Source organism: Chironomus tepperi, unplaced genomic scaffold (genome assembly GCF_022539635.2).
Source record: "Chironomus tepperi strain 1889 unplaced genomic scaffold, CSIRO-AGI_Ctep_v1 contig_244, whole genome shotgun sequence".
NCBI classification, from domain to species: Eukaryota; Metazoa; Arthropoda; class Insecta; order Diptera; family Chironomidae; genus Chironomus; species Chironomus tepperi.
The window spans coordinates 118,791-139,297 of NW_027226366.1; the positions used below are offsets into that span (position 1 = coordinate 118,791).

At 31.7% G+C, this 20,507-nt stretch overlaps 8 protein-coding genes across 10 annotated transcripts; 4 read left to right on the forward strand and 4 right to left on the reverse strand.

Moving 5' to 3' along the window:
* Positions 1 to 972: 972 nt before the first annotated feature.
* phtf (putative homeodomain transcription factor) lies at positions 973 to 5,376 on the reverse strand. 3 transcript variants are annotated; one of them, XM_070641579.1, is made up of 5 exons: positions 5,308 to 5,376; positions 3,967 to 4,055; positions 3,308 to 3,853; positions 1,950 to 2,990; positions 973 to 1,766 (listed from the first exon to the last, which is right to left on the reverse strand). In XM_070641579.1, the coding sequence occupies exons 2-5, from the start codon at positions 3,990 to 3,992 to the stop codon at positions 1,151 to 1,153; spliced, it is 2,229 nt and encodes a 742-aa protein (XP_070497680.1). In that variant the 5' UTR covers positions 3,993 to 4,055; positions 5,308 to 5,376; the 3' UTR covers positions 973 to 1,150. The 3 variants fall into 3 exon arrangements, with proteins under 3 accessions (XP_070497680.1, XP_070497681.1, XP_070497682.1); XM_070641580.1 differs by lacking the exon at positions 5,308 to 5,376 and adding an exon at positions 4,443 to 4,642; XM_070641581.1 differs by lacking the exons at positions 3,967 to 4,055; positions 5,308 to 5,376 and adding an exon at positions 3,912 to 3,966.
* Positions 4,134 to 9,038, forward strand: LOC139091465 (presequence protease, mitochondrial). The gene is made up of 3 exons (XM_070641578.1): positions 4,134 to 4,155; positions 5,762 to 5,867; positions 5,946 to 9,038. Exon 3 carries the CDS (start codon positions 5,952 to 5,954, stop codon positions 8,982 to 8,984), a length of 3,033 nt encoding a protein of 1,010 aa, XP_070497679.1. The 5' UTR covers positions 4,134 to 4,155; positions 5,762 to 5,867; positions 5,946 to 5,951; the 3' UTR covers positions 8,985 to 9,038.
* A 70-nt stretch (positions 9,039 to 9,108) lies between these two features.
* On the forward strand, positions 9,109 to 10,484 carry LOC139091468 (NSFL1 cofactor p47-like). The gene is made up of 2 exons (XM_070641583.1): positions 9,109 to 9,288; positions 9,356 to 10,484. The coding sequence occupies exons 1-2, from the start codon at positions 9,187 to 9,189 to the stop codon at positions 10,400 to 10,402; spliced, it is 1,149 nt and encodes a 382-aa protein (XP_070497684.1). The 5' UTR covers positions 9,109 to 9,186; the 3' UTR covers positions 10,403 to 10,484.
* LOC139091467 (uncharacterized) lies at positions 10,467 to 12,577 on the reverse strand. The gene is made up of 2 exons (XM_070641582.1): positions 12,095 to 12,577; positions 10,467 to 12,024 (listed from the first exon to the last, which is right to left on the reverse strand). Exons 1-2 carry the CDS (start codon positions 12,416 to 12,418, stop codon positions 11,035 to 11,037), a joined length of 1,314 nt encoding a protein of 437 aa, XP_070497683.1. The 5' UTR covers positions 12,419 to 12,577; the 3' UTR covers positions 10,467 to 11,034.
* A 130-nt stretch (positions 12,578 to 12,707) lies between these two features.
* On the reverse strand, positions 12,708 to 13,825 carry Samtor (S-adenosylmethionine sensor upstream of TORC1). Its single transcript, XM_070641584.1, has one exon. The coding sequence runs from the start codon at positions 13,733 to 13,735 to the stop codon at positions 12,758 to 12,760; it is 978 nt and encodes a 325-aa protein (XP_070497685.1). The 5' UTR covers positions 13,736 to 13,825; the 3' UTR covers positions 12,708 to 12,757.
* Position 13,826: 1 nt separating this feature from the next.
* On the reverse strand, positions 13,827 to 14,563 carry Naa20A (N-alpha-acetyltransferase 20 A). The gene is made up of 3 exons (XM_070641585.1): positions 14,373 to 14,563; positions 14,275 to 14,310; positions 13,827 to 14,217 (listed from the first exon to the last, which is right to left on the reverse strand). The coding sequence occupies exons 1-3, from the start codon at positions 14,503 to 14,505 to the stop codon at positions 13,871 to 13,873; spliced, it is 516 nt and encodes a 171-aa protein (XP_070497686.1). The 5' UTR covers positions 14,506 to 14,563; the 3' UTR covers positions 13,827 to 13,870.
* Positions 14,564 to 14,790: 227 nt separating this feature from the next.
* P32 (complement C1q binding protein P32) lies at positions 14,791 to 15,967 on the forward strand. The gene is made up of 3 exons (XM_070641339.1): positions 14,791 to 15,102; positions 15,173 to 15,323; positions 15,387 to 15,967. Exons 1-3 carry the CDS (start codon positions 14,898 to 14,900, stop codon positions 15,823 to 15,825), a joined length of 795 nt encoding a protein of 264 aa, XP_070497440.1. The 5' UTR covers positions 14,791 to 14,897; the 3' UTR covers positions 15,826 to 15,967.
* A 794-nt stretch (positions 15,968 to 16,761) lies between these two features.
* Positions 16,762 to 20,433, forward strand: HPS4 (Hermansky-Pudlak syndrome 4 protein). The gene is made up of 3 exons (XM_070641385.1): positions 16,762 to 16,918; positions 16,984 to 19,257; positions 20,063 to 20,433. The coding sequence occupies exons 1-3, from the start codon at positions 16,858 to 16,860 to the stop codon at positions 20,149 to 20,151; spliced, it is 2,424 nt and encodes an 807-aa protein (XP_070497486.1). The 5' UTR covers positions 16,762 to 16,857; the 3' UTR covers positions 20,152 to 20,433.
* Positions 20,434 to 20,507: the final 74 nt, after the last annotated feature.

Consider the following 20,507-nt stretch of genomic DNA (forward strand, 5'->3'; position numbering starts at 1 on the left):
TGCTATGATAGGTTTAAAGATGCTAACATAAAATTCCCAGCATTGAAGAGAATCATGTTGAGAAACATGCCGTCCAATACAATGGAAGTATTTGTCAAATCTTGTGACAATCTGGAAGTTGCTACATTTGATATAGCCAATGAAATGAAAAGCTTCAGGCCATTAAGAGAACTGATGAACGAATTCTTGTGGAACTGCAAAAAGTTAAAGCATCTTCAACTAGGTCCAGACTTCATTCGAGCACTTTTTAGCGAAAATGAGTCAGTTACTTTTGAGTTCCAACTAACTCATTTGCTACTAAAACTGCCAATAGCTAATGACTTACCAGATATTGCTTTTGACAAAATGGTCGAGTTTCTAAGGACACAACAGAAGATTGAATGGATCATTACAATGGAACTACTTAATGACGATGTACTGCATGTCATCTGGAATGAACTACATTCTATTAAACGTGCGTCCTTCATCGGCTTAGTGGAGCTCTTCGAACTTGAAATGGGATTTGATCTACAGCCAAAAATGTCAATTACGAAATTAGACTTGATCTCAAGAAAAGTCCTCATTAGTCAGCTAGGAAAATTATTAAGAGCAGCACCTTGTGTCGACTGTCTTCATGTCTGTATCCTCAATCGTCACATGATGGGCACAATCGCTAAAGAAAGCTTCAGTGTCAAAAATTTGTTCTACGAGCATATTGAAGAGGATGTGACTGAATTTTATCACGAATTAATTAAATCTGATGGGAATATCAATAGAGACATCAAATTGAGTCAGAAGTCATTTTGGTTTGAGGACGAAAATCCATTCTCATTGGATCCAATTTTCTGGAGGATTTAAAATATTTTGACAATTTTTAACGGTTATTAATTTTTCAAAATTAAATTTTGAACCTGTTTGAACTTTGTTTGGTTGATATTTTTCAAATATTTTAAAACCGTTATTTTTTCAAAATTTTAAATTTTGTTGTTTTGCATTATTTAACACATTTTAATTCATTTTTGTCCTACTTAGTCATAACTTTTATTAATATCGTCATAATTTGATTCTATATAATGTCAAAAAAATAAAATAAAATAAATCTCTTATTAAAATACTTTGATCTATATTGTGATGAATGAGTTCCTTTATGCATTACTATGCACTATGCAATTTACTTGATTTTGATTTTATGCAGTTTCAACTTGAAGCCTAGCATCTCTGATAAAACACCAGATAAAGCCGACAAAACAACGACTTTAACTGTATTATAAATATAAGAATTGGCACTTAAGCCAGATATTTTGAATGGTGAGTCTAGTTCCTTAAGTAAATCACTGGCTAACTTCAATACACTATTACTAATGCCTAATTCCTCCTTCTTCTGTGGCTTCTTTTCTATTTGTACATATAAATTTATTTGTTCTGTAATTAAAACGGAAATTGATCGATACTTCTTATTGATCTTGGCTCCAAGTGTAAAAAATCTCAACAAGAATATCCCGCAGCATGACGAGAACACTAGTGCCTCTAAATTAATTTGTGAATGAATATGTTCAGAGTCCTTTAAGAATTCGAGACTTAAAAATGCCAATAAAATAAGTGTTGTGATGAATGCTGCTGATACGATAATGTCCACGCTCCTTTGTGGACCAAGTCTCTTTAAATATGATCGTACACTCAGCCATGCCTTTATATTTCGAACTTTGTTGAGTCTAAAATGTGGAATCAACGATTTCCTTGCACGTCTTGTGGAAGTCAAATGTGAGAATAATTTCGCATACAGAAATCTAAAATGGAAATGGAAGTACATTAGAGTCGCAGTATTACTAATCCCAACTTTTAATCCTTGGATTAATTTTTAATCCTTAGATTAATTCTTAATCCCAAAATCAATTTCAATTCCTCTGATTATTAAAATCCCAAAATTCATTGCATTCCTGCCCTAAACACACCCATCCAGTGCTACTCACCGTTGCTTAAAGGTTCTTTCAGCTACAGCCAACAGGAAAAAGAAGCAAAAGGTGAGAACAAGTCGTTGAAAGGTCGAAATTATAAATAAACTTTTTTCCCAGAAGCTCTGTCCAAATGCTAATTGAATGAACGTGGATATGGTCAATGAGTCATCCTGAATGACTCGAGGAAGATCAAAAATGTTATTTGTTGAATTTGTATCTTTTGAAAGGTCACATAATCTACAATAAATTGGTGTTATAGACAATATTAAGCTTAGAGCACCGCCAATGTAAACATAGTCATAGGTTTCAGGAAGATTATCAACTCTCTGGATGATTGTTTTACTTATTTCCAATACACTCATTTCAGCCTTTCTAGGCTCACGTTTCGTCCATAAAGTCACAGATACTTTTTCACTAGAATCATTTGGAGTTAAAATATTTGTTGGGAAATTGTCGTCGTCTGTCTCCGAATAGTTTCCATCCTCGGCACAATCACTTTCACTGTTTGACGTCACGCCTATATATTCACCATCAGTCGTCTCAAAATGCTGATTTGGTGATGGAGATGATAAATCGTCATTGTCCTCAAATTCTGATTCAGAAGTGTCACTTTTGTTCTTCTTTCCATCCTTCTTAGATTTCTTTATCGGCGTCGTGTTTCTAAGTGTTTCTGTATCACTTTCTGATTGATTTTGGACATGCTGTCGCACTTCCTCTCCACTTGAGCAACTTTTACCCGTTAAACTTTCAAATCCATCATCATCAAGTCGTGCTGCGAGGGGATTCTGGAAGCCTCTTCTTAATCTAATTGATGGTTGTTGCTGCTGTTGATCAGCAGATCTTTCATGAGCAGGAGCAGCATCTGCAAGATTCCAATTTACATTTCTTCTTCGAATTACTGGAGATTCTGGATTACTTTTACTTTCATTAATTATAATATTTTTATTTTTGAGCGAAGAGTTTAGATCTAAGATCAAGTTAGGTATTGACTGCTCATCATCGGAATCATACCCTTCCAAGGTTTTTATATCTAGTGAGTTATTTGACAGACGAGGTCTAAAAATAGAAAAGATACAAAATTATTAATTTTGATTATTATTTGTGACTGGTGACCGATAGATGCCTGTAATTCCTCGAAATAAATCATTAAAATAATTAATTTTTGGTGAAAATTCATAAAAGATTTTGAGATTCGAACCTTAAATGAATTTGATGAATTTTGTATGAAATCTTTATACTTCACAAGAGAAAGTTTCCAACAAATGAGCTTTTTTGAAATGAAAAAGCTCTCCAAAAAAGCTCTCTTCTCTTGCATAATTCAGGAAACAACAACAATTGAAGCACATATCGGATTTATGTCACAAATTTCATACCTGAATACTTTCTTTCTCCTTTTGATTTTATCGATTTTACTGCTCTTGCCATTAAAATTCATTTTCTGTTGACGACTTTTGGAAGATCGTGATGACACTACCGAAGTAGCAACAATTTGTGAATGAACGAAGCAAAGAAGAAGCGATAAGCTCATTGGTACCAATAATTCACATAATGGAATAATATTTTCATCATCGTCGCCAATTTTTTTGGCATGCAACGAGTAAATTGCCCAATTAATCATTTGAAGGAAGTACAATACAAGGAGAACAATAAAAACTTTTGCGGATGTCTCCTTGACCCACCATCTTGAAAATAATGGTAGGAAGAAATATCTTAAAACAGATAAATAAAGGACTTGGATGAGAGACTGTTTAGGCTTTAATTTTGGAAATGTTGATCCACGGACTAGATCAATGTCGATAAAGTCAGTTTTTAGTTTTGTGGATCTCAGCGGAAAGCTTAATGCGCTGTCGATGATTTTTTGCTCTTCCAGTGTTCGCTCCCATTTTTGCTTATCATATGAGCCTATCTTCTTCTGGTACCTGTAAGAGTATGAACTTGTTAGTAACTAACTAATGGAACTAAAATTTAATTCTTCACTTTTTCATATTTTTCATTATTTCATAAAATTTCGTTTAATACGTTCGAATCTCACCTTAAAACTATGTCATCCAATCGCATAGCGAATTTGTTATCACAAATTTCTTATCGTTCCTTATCATTAATTCCTTTGTTTGAAATCAGCTATACAAATAAAACAGCATGTGAATGAAAAAAATTATTAGTAAACAACTTTCGGTCCTTTTGTGACTTTTAAATGTCGCTGATTTACAAATGAGTTCAAGTAAGTCAAATGGTAATTGATTTGCTATCTTATATCAAGCCATGCTTACGGATTTTTAATCAACGGTTTTTTAAAATTTCAAATTTAAAGGTTTTCATTAATCCAAAATTTAACGGTTTTCAAAAATTCAAAAATTTAAAAGTTTTTTAAAGTTAAAAAATCTAACAAATTTCTGTTCAACAGGTTTGTGTCTAAACTTAAAGGTCTTCCTCAATCAATTGCAAGACATTTCAGTATAGCACAAAAATAAAATTTTCAAGAATAAATTGATTTTCTGCAACGGCTACCTTAAAGTTTAAATGCTTGCAAGATTACGATGCAATGAACTTATTAAGGTCATTTCCCACTATTTGTATTAGGAAATGTTTACTGGCTTATGACGGTATAATTGTCATTAGCAGAGCGGTCTGATTAATGAGGTCAACTTGAATTAATTTAAGTTGATGAACTGCTTTTCTCTTCTCGCTGAGCACTAAAGCTAAACTAAATAATTTTTTCGCGAGTCTTGTTTACGATCAGTAGGTACATGAATATATTTTTTGGGGATATATGCTCGAGAAAATCCTCTCAATGCCTCTCACATACACAAAGTATTGTTGACCTTGAAAACATATGATTATGTGTATTATTTGCAGCTGTAGATTCTCTCTTTTTATAGATCAAGTGCCTCTCTTGCTTATTTTTTTTCGTACTTCTTTTGATTCCGTAATGATGAATGAAAGTCTTTTGATTCGTCTTATTAAAAAATTTCATTGCCATTTTTCATGTTCATGTCAACTTTCACTATACATGCTGGCTATTAATAAACTCACTATTTAATTTAATTAATATTTGATTGAAAATTGTCGATAACGAAGCAAACATTGGAAAATAATGTTTTAACATAAATATTTCATGTCTATTAATTTTTTAATATGCTGTATATTATGTGAAGCATTTAATACATGCTCTTGGAAGTTTTACAAGTGCATATAAATATTTAAACCTTATATTTATTAATCAGGAAGGGAAAAATTGATTTGTGCAGAAAAACAAAAGAATTTTTTTTTGCAACTTCCTGAAAATGATTTTTGAGGACGATTCCTTCAATATTATCTAGATACTTCACTCAATGTAATCAATAATAAGCTATTAGTGATGTTTAATACTTACGAGAATACTTTAAAATATTAATATATCCATTTTTGACTTTTATAGCTCTCTTTTTTTCACTTGGCTTTTAGAACTAATAAGAAATCCTCTTTGTGATGTTGATTAATAAAGCGTATTTTTTTGGAAAGTCATGCTGGCTGGATCTTCATAATTATTTTAATAATTATTACAAAACTTTTTTATGAAATTTGAAGTATAACGGTTTTTTAGAATTCGAAAAATGTTAAACTTAACGAAACTTTTACTGAACAAACTTGAAACTTCATTTCATTCCAGTTTAAATCAAAAAAAAATTAGATTTTGTTAATTTATTCGTTAATTAAGCATTCTGTGCCGGTGAGAAGTATTTTAAAGCATTGAACAGCATAAGACAAAGTGATTACACAGTGCTCATTTCATAAATACAATCTATAACTGTACTAAAAATCCAATGTTTACAATTTTTCTCATTCAGAAAATTCACAGAAGAAATATTTTCACGTTTATTAGCGGAAATAAACACAATTTATTAATAACAATATTATAAACTAATTATTCACTGCATTTACATTAATAAACAAGTGAGTATGACTAAGATCATTGTCAATATCATTCATTTCTAATAATTACACAATTTCCACGTTTATTTACAAATGAAGCCGAAAATGATTAGAAATTGGAGTATATCCAAGAAAGTTCTAGATACTGTAAAAAGAAGCTCATGGAGCCCTAGACATTATGCAACAGCAGCACAACATAAAGTTAAAGAACATCCAAAATATAAACCTGAAAATGTTTATTCTGAATTTTTGTGCAAGAAGGTTGAGTATATTCCGGAATTTAATATGTTTGCCATCATTCTGGAGCATTCAAAAACCGGCTTACAGTACATCCACATCGATAGAAATGATTCCAACAACTTGTTCTCAATTAATTTTAGAACAACACCATTTGACAGCACAGGACTGCCTCATATTTTGGAACATACAGTTCTTTGTGGATCTGTAAATTTCCCAGTTCGGGATCCATTCTTTAAGATGTTAAATCGTTCATTAGCAACATTCATGAATGCCATGACAGGACCTGATTACACATTTTATCCATTTTCATCTACAAATGAGAAAGATTATAGAAATCTTCAGCAAGTCTACATGGATGCTGTCTTTAAACCAAACTTAAAGTACCTAGACTTTCTACAAGAAGGCTGGAGATTAGAACATAAGGAATTAGACAACAATAATTCAGAATATATCTTTAAAGGCGTCGTTTACAATGAAATGAAAGGAGCTTTTGCAGAAACTCAGCAGCTTTTTGGACAGGAATTGTTCAATAAACTATTACCTGAACATACTTATGGCTACGTTTCAGGAGGTGACCCAAAATGCATCCCTAATTTAACACACGAAGATCTTGTCAATTTCCATAAGAGATATTATCATCCATCAAATTCAAGAATCGTGTCTTATGGAAATTTCGATTTAGACAAGAACCTTAATTATGTTAATGACTATTTAAAAGATTATGACAGAATCGACAGCACATACAGTGAAGTTCCAAATCAAACTAAATGGAAGGGTCCAAAGATAGCTAAAGTTAAGGCACGATACGATAGTATGGGAGCTCCATATGAGAAACAGAATCAAATTGCTGTTGGATATGTCATGTCAGACATCACAAGTGTCTATGAAACCTTCCTTCTTTATATCTTAACGGAATTAATGATTAAAGGTCCAAATTCATATTTCTATAAATCACTTATTGAGCCTAACATCTCAGGTGGATATAACAGCATTACTGGATACGATCCAACAACAAAAGACACAATTCTAACAATTGGATTACAGGATGTCGATAAAGATGATTTTGATAAGATCCTTGATATTGTAGACACAACAATTGATGAAGCTATTGAGAATGGATTCGAACAGAAGCACATTGATAGTGTCTTGCACAACTTAGAGCTGCAAACAAAGCATCAAACTCCTAAATTTGGTCTGGGACTACTGTTTAATTTAACTCCAATTTTGAATCACAATGGAGACATTATCGAGTCATTAAGCATCAATAAGCAGATCCAGAAATTTAAGGAAAATATCCAAAAGAATCCAAAATATTTGCAGGAAGCAGTTCAGAAATATTTCAAGGATAATCGACACAAATTGATCTTAACAATGGAACCGGACGAAAGCTACGAGAAGAATGCATTGGAAGCTGAAAAGGCCAATTTGGAAGCAAAAGTCAAAAAGCTCACAGAACAAGACAAGAAGAGAATTTTTGAGGACGGAAAATTACTTGCTTCAGTTCAAAAAGCTGAAGAAGACATAAACTGCTTGCCATGCCTGAAAATTGAGGATATTCAGACACCTGAAAGACATACCTTAATATTCGACAAAGTTGAGTCAATTCCAGTTCAAATTTGTAAAACAGACACGAACGGAATCATTTACTTTAGAGGCATTTTAGACACATCAGTATTAAGTGATGACGAGAGGAAGTTACTTCCTTTGTTTTCAGAATTAGTCACACAATTTGGAACTAAAAAGCATGATTATCGTGAATTTGATACTTTAGTGTCGACCAAAACTGCTGGATTGTCATTTAATGTGCATTTAACTGAAAATGTCAATAATAATCAGGAATATGAGATTGGTCTTCAATTTGGATCTTATGCCTTGAAACAAAATTCTGAGGATATGTTTAATATTTTCACAGATTTACTTACTTCCGTTGAATTTAACGACATTAATAGATTTGAAATGCTGTTGGAAAATTATCTCTCAAGTTTGTCAGTTGGAATCGCTCAAAGTGGACATTTATATGCCATCCAAAATGCTAGTGGATTAGTGACAGAAGCATCAAAGTTGAGAGAGGAAATGAATGGAATTGAACAGTTGATTCACATCAAAAAGTTGCTTCAAAGTAAAAGTTCTGAAGAGATTCTTGCTGACATCAAAGGAATCCATGAGAAAATTCTTAACAAACGTCCAGTCAGGTGCGCATTAAATGTATCTGAGAATGATGCAGACGAAAGTGTTAAGCAGATTGGAAGGTTCCTTAATGCACTCAAATTGGACAAAAGTGATGTTAACTGGAATAAATCAAACTTACTGACATCAAATTCACGTCATAATGTCATGAATATCCCAGTTAACTTCTGTGCTAAAGCTATGAATGCAGTTCCTTATTCACATGAAGACTATCCTAAATTAAGAGTAATCGCCAGAATTCTTTCGTCCAAATTCTTACTTCCAACAATTAGAGAACAAAATGGAGCGTACGGAGCTGGATCTAAAGTTGGTCTAGATGGCATTTTCAGCTTCTTTTCGTACAGAGATCCTAATTCTGTTAAGACATTGGAGACTTTTGATGAATCTTCCAATTGGATATCCTCAAATGTTGGAAAAGTCATCAACGATCAAGCTTTATTTGAGGCTAAACTTGGCGTTTTACAGCAATTAGATGCACCAATATCAGCTATGGATAAAGGTTTAGAGCATTTCAAGTTTGGAGTGACACATGACATGTTTGCAAAGCATCGATCAAGCATTTTAGAGACATCTGTTAATGATATTAAGAATGTTGCTGAAAAATATCTTTCTGATGATAGCAAAACGGTCGTTGGACGATCAGTGATTGGACCGAAAAATGAGAATTTGTCGGGACAAAATTGGATAGTTATAGATCAAGAAAATAATTAAATTATTAGAATTACTTAAAATACCTAGCAATAAAAAAATTTTAACGAAAATTAACGAACTTTTTCAATTCAAAATTAACTTCTGATTAAAATAACGAACTTTTTAAATTTAAAAATATCTTCGTGAAAAAAAATTGTTTTGAAAAATTGAATAATTGTGAAATTAAGAAATTGTGAAAAGTAGCGTAATTAAGATTGTAAAAATGGCAGATAATGATGCATTAATCACTCAATTCATGGATGTAACTGGAGTCCAACGAGATAGAGCTGAATTTTTCTTACAAGCAGCAAATTTCCAACTTGATGTAATTTTTGTCTAATCATCGTCGATTGTTTTGTTTTACAATGAAAATTTTATTAATTACGTTTTAGGTCGCTTTATCTAGTTTTTATGAAGAATCAGCTGATGTACCGGCAGCAGCATCAGATAGTTCAGATGATGAAGTTTTATCCGGCTCAAAAGAAACCGCAAGTAGCAAGAAAAGAAGTTATGGAAATCAAAATTTCGCAACAATGTCTTCAGTAAGAGAACCGGAAAAAGAAGGAGATGAAAAAGGACAAGCATTTTATGCTGGAGGATCTGAACATTCGGGATTACAAGTCTTAGGACCACCTAAAAAGAATCCAATTAAAGATATGGTTTCTGAAGTTTTTCGACAAGCACAATCGGGAAATATGGAGCAATTCGAATCAAGTCATGATGGTGACTCACCTTCATTCCGATCATTTACTGGAACTGGATATCGTTTAGGTCAATCTGAAGATGATTCTGTGCCAGTGGCTTCCGGTTCTAAGAACAAAAAGCCACAAGAAGAAACTGTGACTGTGAAAGTTTATAGGCAAGGATTTACAGTTGATGATGGTGAATTAAGATCGTATGAAGATCCAAACAATCGTGAATTCTTTGAGAGTATTACAAGGAATGAAATTCCAGCAGAATTGAGAAAACAAGGCAAAGCCATGGTCCATGTAAATGTTGAAAATCATTTAAGTGACGATTTCGTTAAAAAGACACCAAAGTTTAAGGCTTTTACTGGCTCAGGACATACTTTGGGATCTCCAGCACCTCCGACAGTAGAAGAAATTACAACCAATGCAGCCACTGTTGCTGCCATTGATCCAAAGGCTACAAATGCTGAAAATGAAGCAAAAGCTTCCTCGAATCTTAAGGTTAATCAAGAACAGCCAACAACTATGTTGTCAATAAGACTTACTGATGGAAGCCGTTTATCTGGTCGATTTAATTTAACTCACACCATTCAGGATATTCGTCAATATATCGTAACAGCACGTCCTGAATATACTGGTCGAAATTACATATTGCTTACAACTTTCCCAAATAAAGAATTAACAAATCCCGAAGATACTATTCAACAAGCTGGCCTCCAAAATGCAGCAATTCTCCAACGTTTAAAGTAAGAATCTATAATATATATCGTACTGATGCTCGTGTCTAAAAAAGAAGGAATGTCACAATAAACAATTCTTTGTTACAAATTAATTATTTAGTAAAATTTTTATTAATCGATTCTAATTTGGACAGACTTATTATTCCATTTGTGTGTAATCATAATAATGTGAGTCAAAAATTGTGAGAGATAAAAATAATGTTCAAAATATTATTATTGCTGCTGTATACATAAGAGCAAATATATATTCTTTTCATATAGCACTTTGTCTGACTGGGAAGCATACTTTAACGACTTTTTAGTTTTGAATGATTTTGTCATTCAGTCGTTCATTTCAATTCAGTTCAGTTTTGAACTTCTCCTTTCATTTCAATTCAGTTCATTTTTGAAATTTTAATATCCGTTACTTTTTGAATTTTAAAAAACCGTTGAAAACTTAACGATAATTTACTGATAGAGCATGTGTTGAGAAAAAAATGCTAGTTATTAATAGAACTTGATAAATAGGTTGCAGAGAGAAGAGATCAAAAATCTAATAATCGAAATTTATTATTTTTTTGGCATATAATCCTTTCAAAAAATTTCCTAAACTAGAAAAAGTTATTAAAATTTGAGCATTAAAAAAATTAAATCACTTGATAATTATTTGTTATTGAAAAACAAAAGCTTATTGAGTTCCTTCGATATGAAATTGATATATTCTACATGCTGTTCCTTCAATGTCGTTCTCCAATTATAAAGATCATCTTTCTTTGGACACTTGACATATCTGTGGACAACAGCAATATCTGAATCAATTTCAATATTTTTCTTATTGTTATCATTCACTTCCTTATTATTGTAAGGATATTCATTCTTTTCAATATTAAATGTCGTGGATTTAACATCTACGCTGTATTTTTCATTATCTGATAATATTTTTCTATGCGGGTCCGTACAAACAGCTTTGGAACTTAATCCAAAACGACTTATTTCATTGGAACTTCGTGACATAAATTTAATAAGTTGTGACTGCATAGTGGATATTTTTTGTGCTGGATAAATATAGTCATTAAGTGATGAAACCATGACATATTTTGTTAATCCAGAACTTCGTAACATACAGTCAGCATCAATAATTAAACGATTTTTAATTTTACTGTTTAAGGCAAATGGGAAATTGTATGGCAAAATATTCAATCGTACACCATACTTATTAGTGAGAAGATCAATAGCATGTTGATGCATCTGATTAATATACGAATTATAAATGATAAAGTTTCTAATTCCAATTAATTCATGATGCAAGAAGAACTGAATCACATTCGTGTCATTATTGAATTCATCGGGAAAGGATTTATTGTAGCTGTTCAGATCCAAGCAGATGGTTAAGAGTGATTTATCAATATTCGGTCGTTGCTTAATTGTTACATGTCTAATTGGTACATAATGTTCAGTTTTTGTTTGAGTATTAAGAAGAATCAAGTTTTTCGGCTCACTGCTGTAGTCAGCTTGTGTCTTACATAGGAACTTATAAATCACATATTTCTCATTCTCCAGCTCAATATTATTTTCAGACATGTCCGTTTCCTCGATTCTCATAAATCCAAACTTTCCAGGCTTTATTGTATCATCACTGTAGTGAACTTTGCACTATGAAAAAAAGGAGAGGATGATTGATTAATCCCTATTGGGTGATAAATGTTTGACATAAAATATTTACCTGAAATAATACAGGAGATAAAATACTCCCGACAGCAATTAATATGACTTCACCACCTTTAATTAAGTCATTTTTTCTCCAAAATGATGAATATCCATGAAAATCATTATTTAAATTAACCCAATTCGGCAATGGATAATCAAATCGATATGAAAAATTCGAATAATTTTCAATTTTCACTAAATTAATTGCATCTTTTTGGCCGAAAAAATTAACAACATTTAATACATGATTTAATCTCTCATTTTCACTTTTATACACTATTAATATGCTAACTGAGATTACTGATATTAGAACTAGCAAGAGTTGCTGATATTTCCTCATTTTTCGAGCCTTTATTTCATTTAAAAATAAATTTCTTATAAACTATAGATTAATGCTCGCAGACGAAACACAAAAAAATAATAATGTAAATATGTATGTATGTTTGTACATAATATGTGAGGTAAGACTTCTACACTTTCAGAAATATCAATGTGTACATTCTTTTTTCAAAACAAACAAAAGCTTGCCTAGCATAAATCAGCATAAATGAGCTTTTATGTCAAGAAATTGCCGCCAAAATGATCAAGTTCAACTTTTGAACTCCATCAGACTCAAACTTCATACTTCGTTAAATTTTAAATTCAAAATTTCCGTTAAATTTTTATTTTTATCTAATCTTCAATCAAAATCAACCGGTAATTCATTCATGATTTCTGGCTCATAAGTGTACTGTATGCTGTCACTTTCATCCTGTGTCTCCTCATTTTCAATTTTTCTATCTTGTGGAATTTCAAGTTTAAAATCCATGTACGGTTCCTTGTATTTTTCAGCCCATTTTTTTGAGATGTCTTTGGACAGTGATTTTCTGAATACCATGCAGGTGAGATTTTTAAGCTTTTCAACTTTAATTCTTCTGAATCCAAGCATAGCTAATGTAAACCTCCAGTTTTTTATTTGTGCTGCATTTCGATGCTGGCTGCTTGAATCTGGAGTAATTATTATTAAAATTCCTTCCGTTTTGAGCACTTTATACGCATTTTCACAGCACCTGATTCTCATTTCGGACGTTGGGAGGTACTCGAGTAGTAGGCAGAACGTGACAATGTCAAAGTGATTCTCTGGAAGATTTGTAATTCTCTGGTTGTCTTGTACTAATTCCTGAGATATTGGAACTGAATAGAAATCACAGTAAAAGCAGTCGTCAGATGATGGAGCAATGTCAATTGGCGTCAAATCAAATCTTTCGTGGATTTTGAAGAAGTTTCCATTTGATCCAACATCCAGCACTTTCAGTTTCTCATTAATTTCAATACTTTTCTTGTAGTCATTGATGTCAACCTGATTATCTTGCCTTAATTTTTCAATGACATTCAAATCTTTTTGTCTAAAACTCTCCAGTTCATTTTGTTGGAAGTAAAACTCACTATAACTAATAATCCATTTAATTCTATCATTTAAATTGTCCGTGTTTTTCTGCTTCCAATGAGTTTCACTTAATTCCTTCATTGTTTTTGCATACAGGTCTAATTTCTCTTTATTCTTCAAATGTTTTGTCCATGCCTCATCTGCGCCTACTTCCTTACTTGATTTTCTCAAGTCCTGATGAATTCCTTTAATTATATTAGCTAATTTCTTCTGTTCTTCTAAATTATCCATTTTTCATGTGTTGAAGACTAACAGCTGATTTTGAGCAACTAGACAGACTACTGTGGAAAAAAAAATATATTCGCACGTTTCAACAAGTTACTTTTGGGTAGGTAAATGAAAATGAAATTTATTGAATGAATTTAATTAATCAATATCTTCAGGACGAACAGGATTAGTTAAAGGAATTACAGATTTTTTGTCCACATCTCTTTTTAATGCTTTTCTCATGTCGTAAGCATTCTCATCGCCTGAATAGTACTCCAACACAGTCCGATACACAATATATCCTAACTGATGATACATGTTGATTGCAATTTGATTGCTAACTCGAACAAATAGATCGACGAAGAAGCATCTCTTCTTTTCTGACACATCTTCAAGGAATTTCATCAATGTTGCAGCAAGTCCAAGACGTCTATAATCCGGTGAAACACTTAATGCTGTAACATGTCCGTGCCAATTTTCCATCATTCCTTCTGCTTTTCCCATTACTGGAAGTTTGAAATTCTCATTATTTAGTGACTTTTAAATGTATTTACACTACTTACTATATCCCATGATTTCGCCACTAGGAGATACAGCGACTATAAGAAAAATAAACCATGCTTTAGTGAATAAAATTAATATTGCAAAAGATATTTCATACCTTGAAAGTATTCGGGCCAATGAGCAAGATATTGCATGTAAAATGATAATCCATAAGTTTCTGTCAATGCGTCGAGATTCACTCCATTGAATTTGAACATGTCATTGCAAACGAACGCTCGTAAACTCGTCATTTTAAAACTTTAATTAATTTTCACATTCAGTTTGTTGATATTTTAAAAGATGCAAGGATATGACACTCTTAGTTTATGTCCAAATGATTTCAAAAGCATGTTTTAAGAGCTGATGGAGAATTCTCGAATGACTGTATGTTTCTGCTTCAGATTATCTACACACAATTCTATTTATGAACATCATTTCTTAAGCTTACTATGTTTTTCTCGAGTTTAAAGAAATTTCTAGAAGTATCACATCCTTGAAAAATAGCAACAGGGGAAAATCAACGCAAATTAGGGGAATATCTCAATTTTCTGTACAAATTTTTTTCAGAAAATACACAAATTAATTTTAATTAAATTAATCCTATATCTAAACATTAACAGTCATTTAAAACACATTATTCAGGATGAATTCAATACTTAGAACGTCAGTAAGATCAATTCGCTCATTAGTCACGCTCCCAAAGATCACTAAAACGATACAAAATAGATCAATCTATCACATGGTCGTTTCGAGAAACAACTTCGCATCAAATACAGCCATAACTTTAACTAATCCAAGCATAAACTGCAAATGTGGATGCGGAGGAATGTCAAAAATGCACACAAAGGGTAAGTTAAATTAATTAAATAAATTGAGGTTATAGCCGGTAACAATCTATTTGTTTACTAATATCAATAGGCGAACGTGAATTAGTCGAATTTTTAGCAGAAGAAATCATCGCTGAACAAAAAGCACAAAAGAAGAAGACATTGCCAACTGAGATTGATGGATTTAAAGTCAAATTGGATGGTGCAGATGTCGAGCTAGTTAAAGATCTTGGAAAAGAAACGTAATTTCATAAATTTTCCCAATTATTGCTGAATGGTTTTTAATGCTTCCTTATTATTCACAGAATTACAATTTCCTTCAATGTCAATCATACTGTTGATGCAGAAGAGGAACCAGAAATTGCACCTGAAAAAGATAATGTTGAATTTGGAGAAATGAAGAGCAAGCCAACATTTGAAATTGACATCAAGAAGGCAAATGGAAAGACACTTTCTATTTCATGTTCATTCTTACAAGGCGAGGCACAAGAAGGAGAATACAATGACGTTTTTGGCATTGACGAACTTACTATTTTCGACGGAGAATGGACCGAAAAGACTTATGCTGTTGCCGGCGACGTATTAGACGGATATTTGTATGATCTTTTAATGAACTTCCTCGAGGAAAAAGGCATCTCCAATGAATTTGCCGAGAAGATTATTGAATTCAGTACAGCTTATGAACATCACCAATACATCAGCCTTCTTGAAGGTCTCTCTAAGTTTGCAATTGATACAAAATAAATGATTAATAATTAATTACGTAATATTTCCAATATCTTAAGCTTTAGTCGTTTAGTCCGATCGTACTTTGTATAAAAAAAAGATAATGCATTTCATCAAAAAAACATGAATAAACGATTTATTGAATATTAGTACGTGTAACATTAAAATCTTATTTCTTGTTATATTCTATAAGTAATTCATTTAATTCTGATCAGCTTTCAGCTCCTTTTTTACTATTATCTTCATTGCTTGTTGATGGCTTATCAAATTCAGTTCCATCGATATGGTTAATTTTTAGGTCCTTTACGTCTATTTTATGCAGCGTCAATGCTTCCTAAAATTATACACAAATGAATTTACCGGCAACTTGTCAAGTCTAATAAGAATAAGTGGATTTACCTGTACACATTTTTGGTAACTAAGGAATAAGGGTTTACATACAGAATCATCCGTGTGCCCTTTCAGAAATTTCTCACTAAACCAAGCATTAAAGCATGCATCGTACTTTGATTTTAATTCATTACAATTATCACCTATACTGTTCATTCTTTTTAATTTAACTGTTTAACCAAAGTTGTGAAAAACTTAATTAAAATGCCTTTTTTCGATTTTTGAATTTTTCAAATTTATTGATCACAACATACTCACTCACACCTTCAAAAGGAATGAGAGAAATTGCTCAAATTTGCTCATTTTCATAGCAATATTTTGCAAGGAAGGATTTCAGAAGTCGCACAATGTCCATAAATTTCACCTTGCTATTCTATGACTTCGATAACGTATATAATTTATTTAAATTTTCTTCGTTAAAATTTAACGAATATTTTCGTCGATTTTTCAACAAAATTTCCGAATAAAAAAGTCAGGTAAGTAGGTACCTAAAAGTTTAGTGCGCTGTTGTCTATCGTGTAGACTTTGGGCCGAATAAACTTATTTTAAAAGAGAGAATTTTTTGATAACAACAGAGCAAAATTATGAGAAAAATTAATTAAAGTAGTCTAAGCAGTGCAATTTTAGATTTAAGTAGTGTATAGATAATAAGCGGTAAAAATGGCAGTTAAGGAGATGTTAATTGTGTTTATTTATGATCTAGAATACTGCCAAAATGAGGGTAAGATAATTTTTGCTGATAATTTTGTCTAGAAAATTTTCAATAATTGCAATTTTTCTTTATAGACGATGATCCATTAAAAGCGATAAAATATTTTCATCCATCTTGGGTGTCTGAGCAGCAAAAATTAGCACTTTGTGGACAGCTAGTTGGAATGCTTAATTTTTGTTCGGATTTTGAGGAAGTTGATTGTATTAGCTTAAAAAATGGGAAGTTTAAAATTGAGCAGTTTGGACGTTTTGTAATGGCAATTGGAACGGATCGAAATATTCAAGAATCGTTGCTTAATCATCGAGCTGAATTAATGAAGAAAATTCTAAGACTATACCATAATGATATCAATGATATTTTTGAAAATTTTAGTGATTCAAAGAATTTCTCAGACAAACTTTATCACGTATTTGAAACTTACTTGCCCACACTTCAATACAACAGTAATCATTTACAAAATATTTATAAACTGTACTTACCGAAAAGTGCAAGCAATCTATTCCTTGATGCTACACAGATTTTAGAGAATGCAGCATGCAAACCTAATGTTCTCGGTGGAGTTATTTTATATAATAACAAAGTTATATCTACACAATTGTCTATTGATCTCACAAAGATTCTCGTCGCAACAGATCCAGTAAGGATTAAACCAACATCAGAAGTTACCAAAAATGTCGATTTTCACATTCCATTTGGCACTCAAATCATTAAAATCCATATTTCACTTAATGAATATCAGAAGCTACAGCAAATTAAGAGTAAAATGAGTGAAGCTACATCATTAGGCGTTCAAAACACTTTGCCATTGCCATTTTCAATTAAGAAGAAGAACAAAGAATCATCTTCTTTAATGAAAAGAGATAAATCACTTATCTTTACCAATATTCCGGAAGAAGAGGCATTAATTGAGATCCCGTCGCCAGTTGAAAAGATTCGAACAAATAGACCGAATCATTTACCATTGAAATTGAAAACAATACCACCAGAATCAGGCATAGCATCGATTGTTTCATTTGATGAGTCAGATTCATATCCGGATTTTATTGGTAAAGCAAGCATTGCTAGTACACCAATGACTGAAAATAAGATTCTTGCTGGACCAATTCAGTCAATATTTGCTAAATCAACAGAAACCACTCAATCGTTATTCGATGAGGTCAATGCGATTGAAATGAAGCCACTTATTAAACAGAAGCCAAAAGATATACCAAAAGAATGGGAAAATGTTTACATAGCATTTGCACACAATCCATTCAAGAGTCAGTCACAATGGAAGAAGAAGTCATGGGATGATTTAAGAATTGATGATGATGAAAATGATAATATTAGTTCATATAAAGTTTATGATACAATAACAGATCCAATTTATCCAATATTTAGTGATAAAAAGATGCCAATATCAAAGACTCTTTTTGATGATTTTCAAACTTTACATAATCCAAATGTCAATGAACTTAAGCCACTTCCAATAGAAGAGAAAAATTTAATGAAATTAAAGAGCTTACCACAAAAGATATTCGAAGCTGATCCAATGATTATGAAAAGATCAGATATTAAAAACAGTCCGAATAGGATTATGCGAAATCAAAAGAAGAAATTACTAAAATTGCCAATTAAGCCATGTTTAGATCTCGTCGATTCCGGAAAGCCGTCAACAAGTAAAGCAGCAATAGCAGCTGATAATAACACATCAATTTTCGATTCGCCATCCACAAAGACAAAGAAGAACATGGGTGGCTTACAACTTACACCATTAATGTCAAAATTAACATTATTGGCCATGAATGAAAATGAAAATTTCTCCAGTGGATTTTCAAGCTTTGATTTACCAACACCAAATTATTATGATACACCAACAGATAACACCAATCGCACTTTATTTAATCGTTTGTCTAAAGTTGATGAAGAGAAACATGATGAAAATACAGCTAATGAAGATAATGAACATTCAAATGAAATGAAGCGTGTGGATTTGTTGGTAATAGGACATCAAAATATGACATTAATGGTGATTGCTGATGAGAATTTGTGTGATGAGTTAATGGTTCAGCAAATGTTTGAAATTTGCGTTAACAGATTGACTCGCTTGGAGTCAAAATTAAATGAAGTTATTAACGTGACGGTAGACTTGAAGGCAAGTGAATATTCCTTCATAACATTTGATCATAATTGGAATGTTTTGCAACGTAGCGGTGCGTTTGATCAGCAAACAGCAATATTAATACATGACAACTTTACAGCAAATAAAAATATCTCTGATGTTATTGTCAGAACTAATGATTCATTAATATATGGTCATAATTCCGGTGGTCTTGAAGTGTTCTATCAACATCCAGCTAAACAACAAAGTGGGTTCTTAGCACCTTCAGAATTTACCATTATTTCTCAAGCCAAGAGAAAGTTGGAACGCGATCAATCTATTGTTCTTTTTTAAATAGCTGTTCTTGCCAAAATTATTTCTTAATATCTAGACATGCTAAGAAAATAAGGCATTTAAATTTGGATGATTTTAAGCAGTTCAGGATCTTAATAATCCACTAACTTTCAAGTAATTTTAAAGATACACTATGCTTTGCTCAGAACTACAGAACTTACTTATTTAAAATGGCTAAAACTTATTTTTATAGATAGAACTAACTCATACCATATCATCACAATATATCCGAGATGATCTGGAAGTGTTTAAAATTATCCGTAACATTTGCCATTATTTTCTTAGAAATATTAGTGCTATGAATTACTTTATGTTGATGCATAGAAGTTTTGCTTAAAAATAATTTTTTAAGCTTAATGTGAACTTAAATTATCCTTGCTTATTAGCAACTGACAATGTCTCTTGAGAACAGAAACTGGTGATATTATATACTAGTGTGGTTGGAGTACAGAACAAGATTTTTTTAGATTACTAAGAATTTACCTTAATTTAATTATTAGAACTGCAGATTAGACACTAATCTCTAAGTCAAATTTATTGCCACAAGCTACTAATTAAAGACTAACCTAAAAATTCTACGTTCAATCAGAAACTACACCAAACCTTGATATTTTTATTACAAACTGTTCATTACAAGTTTTGTTCTCAAAAGACATTCAGAGAATAGTTACATAAAATTACTAAGTAGACATTTATTCCAATAATAATTAAATTTATAGATGATGTCCTGGTTAGTGAAGCTAGTGAAACGGAAATGCCAAAGTCTAATTTGTGTTGCGAAATAATGATGAAATTATGTTTTAAGTAAAAGATATTACAAATTAGGTTTAATTAGAGTTATTGTTCATTTCATACATTTTTTTACCTGATTCACGTTGTGACACTAAAAATGCATTCCAAAAAAATAATTTCCACTTTATTTTAAGTGATTTTTTTCATTTTCTAAGAGGAAGACTATTAGTTTTAAAAAGATATTTTTTCACTGTATTGATTATGAGGAGAGACCTTGATGAAAAGATAACTACAAAAAAAAAAATAAATGTTTTAACGAAATACTATGAAAGAAGAAAGAAGTTTATCAAATATTAATATCACGTTCGTTAACAATTTACTTTCACATTTTTCATTAAATGGAAATTTTTATTTCAACAATATTTTTTTTTT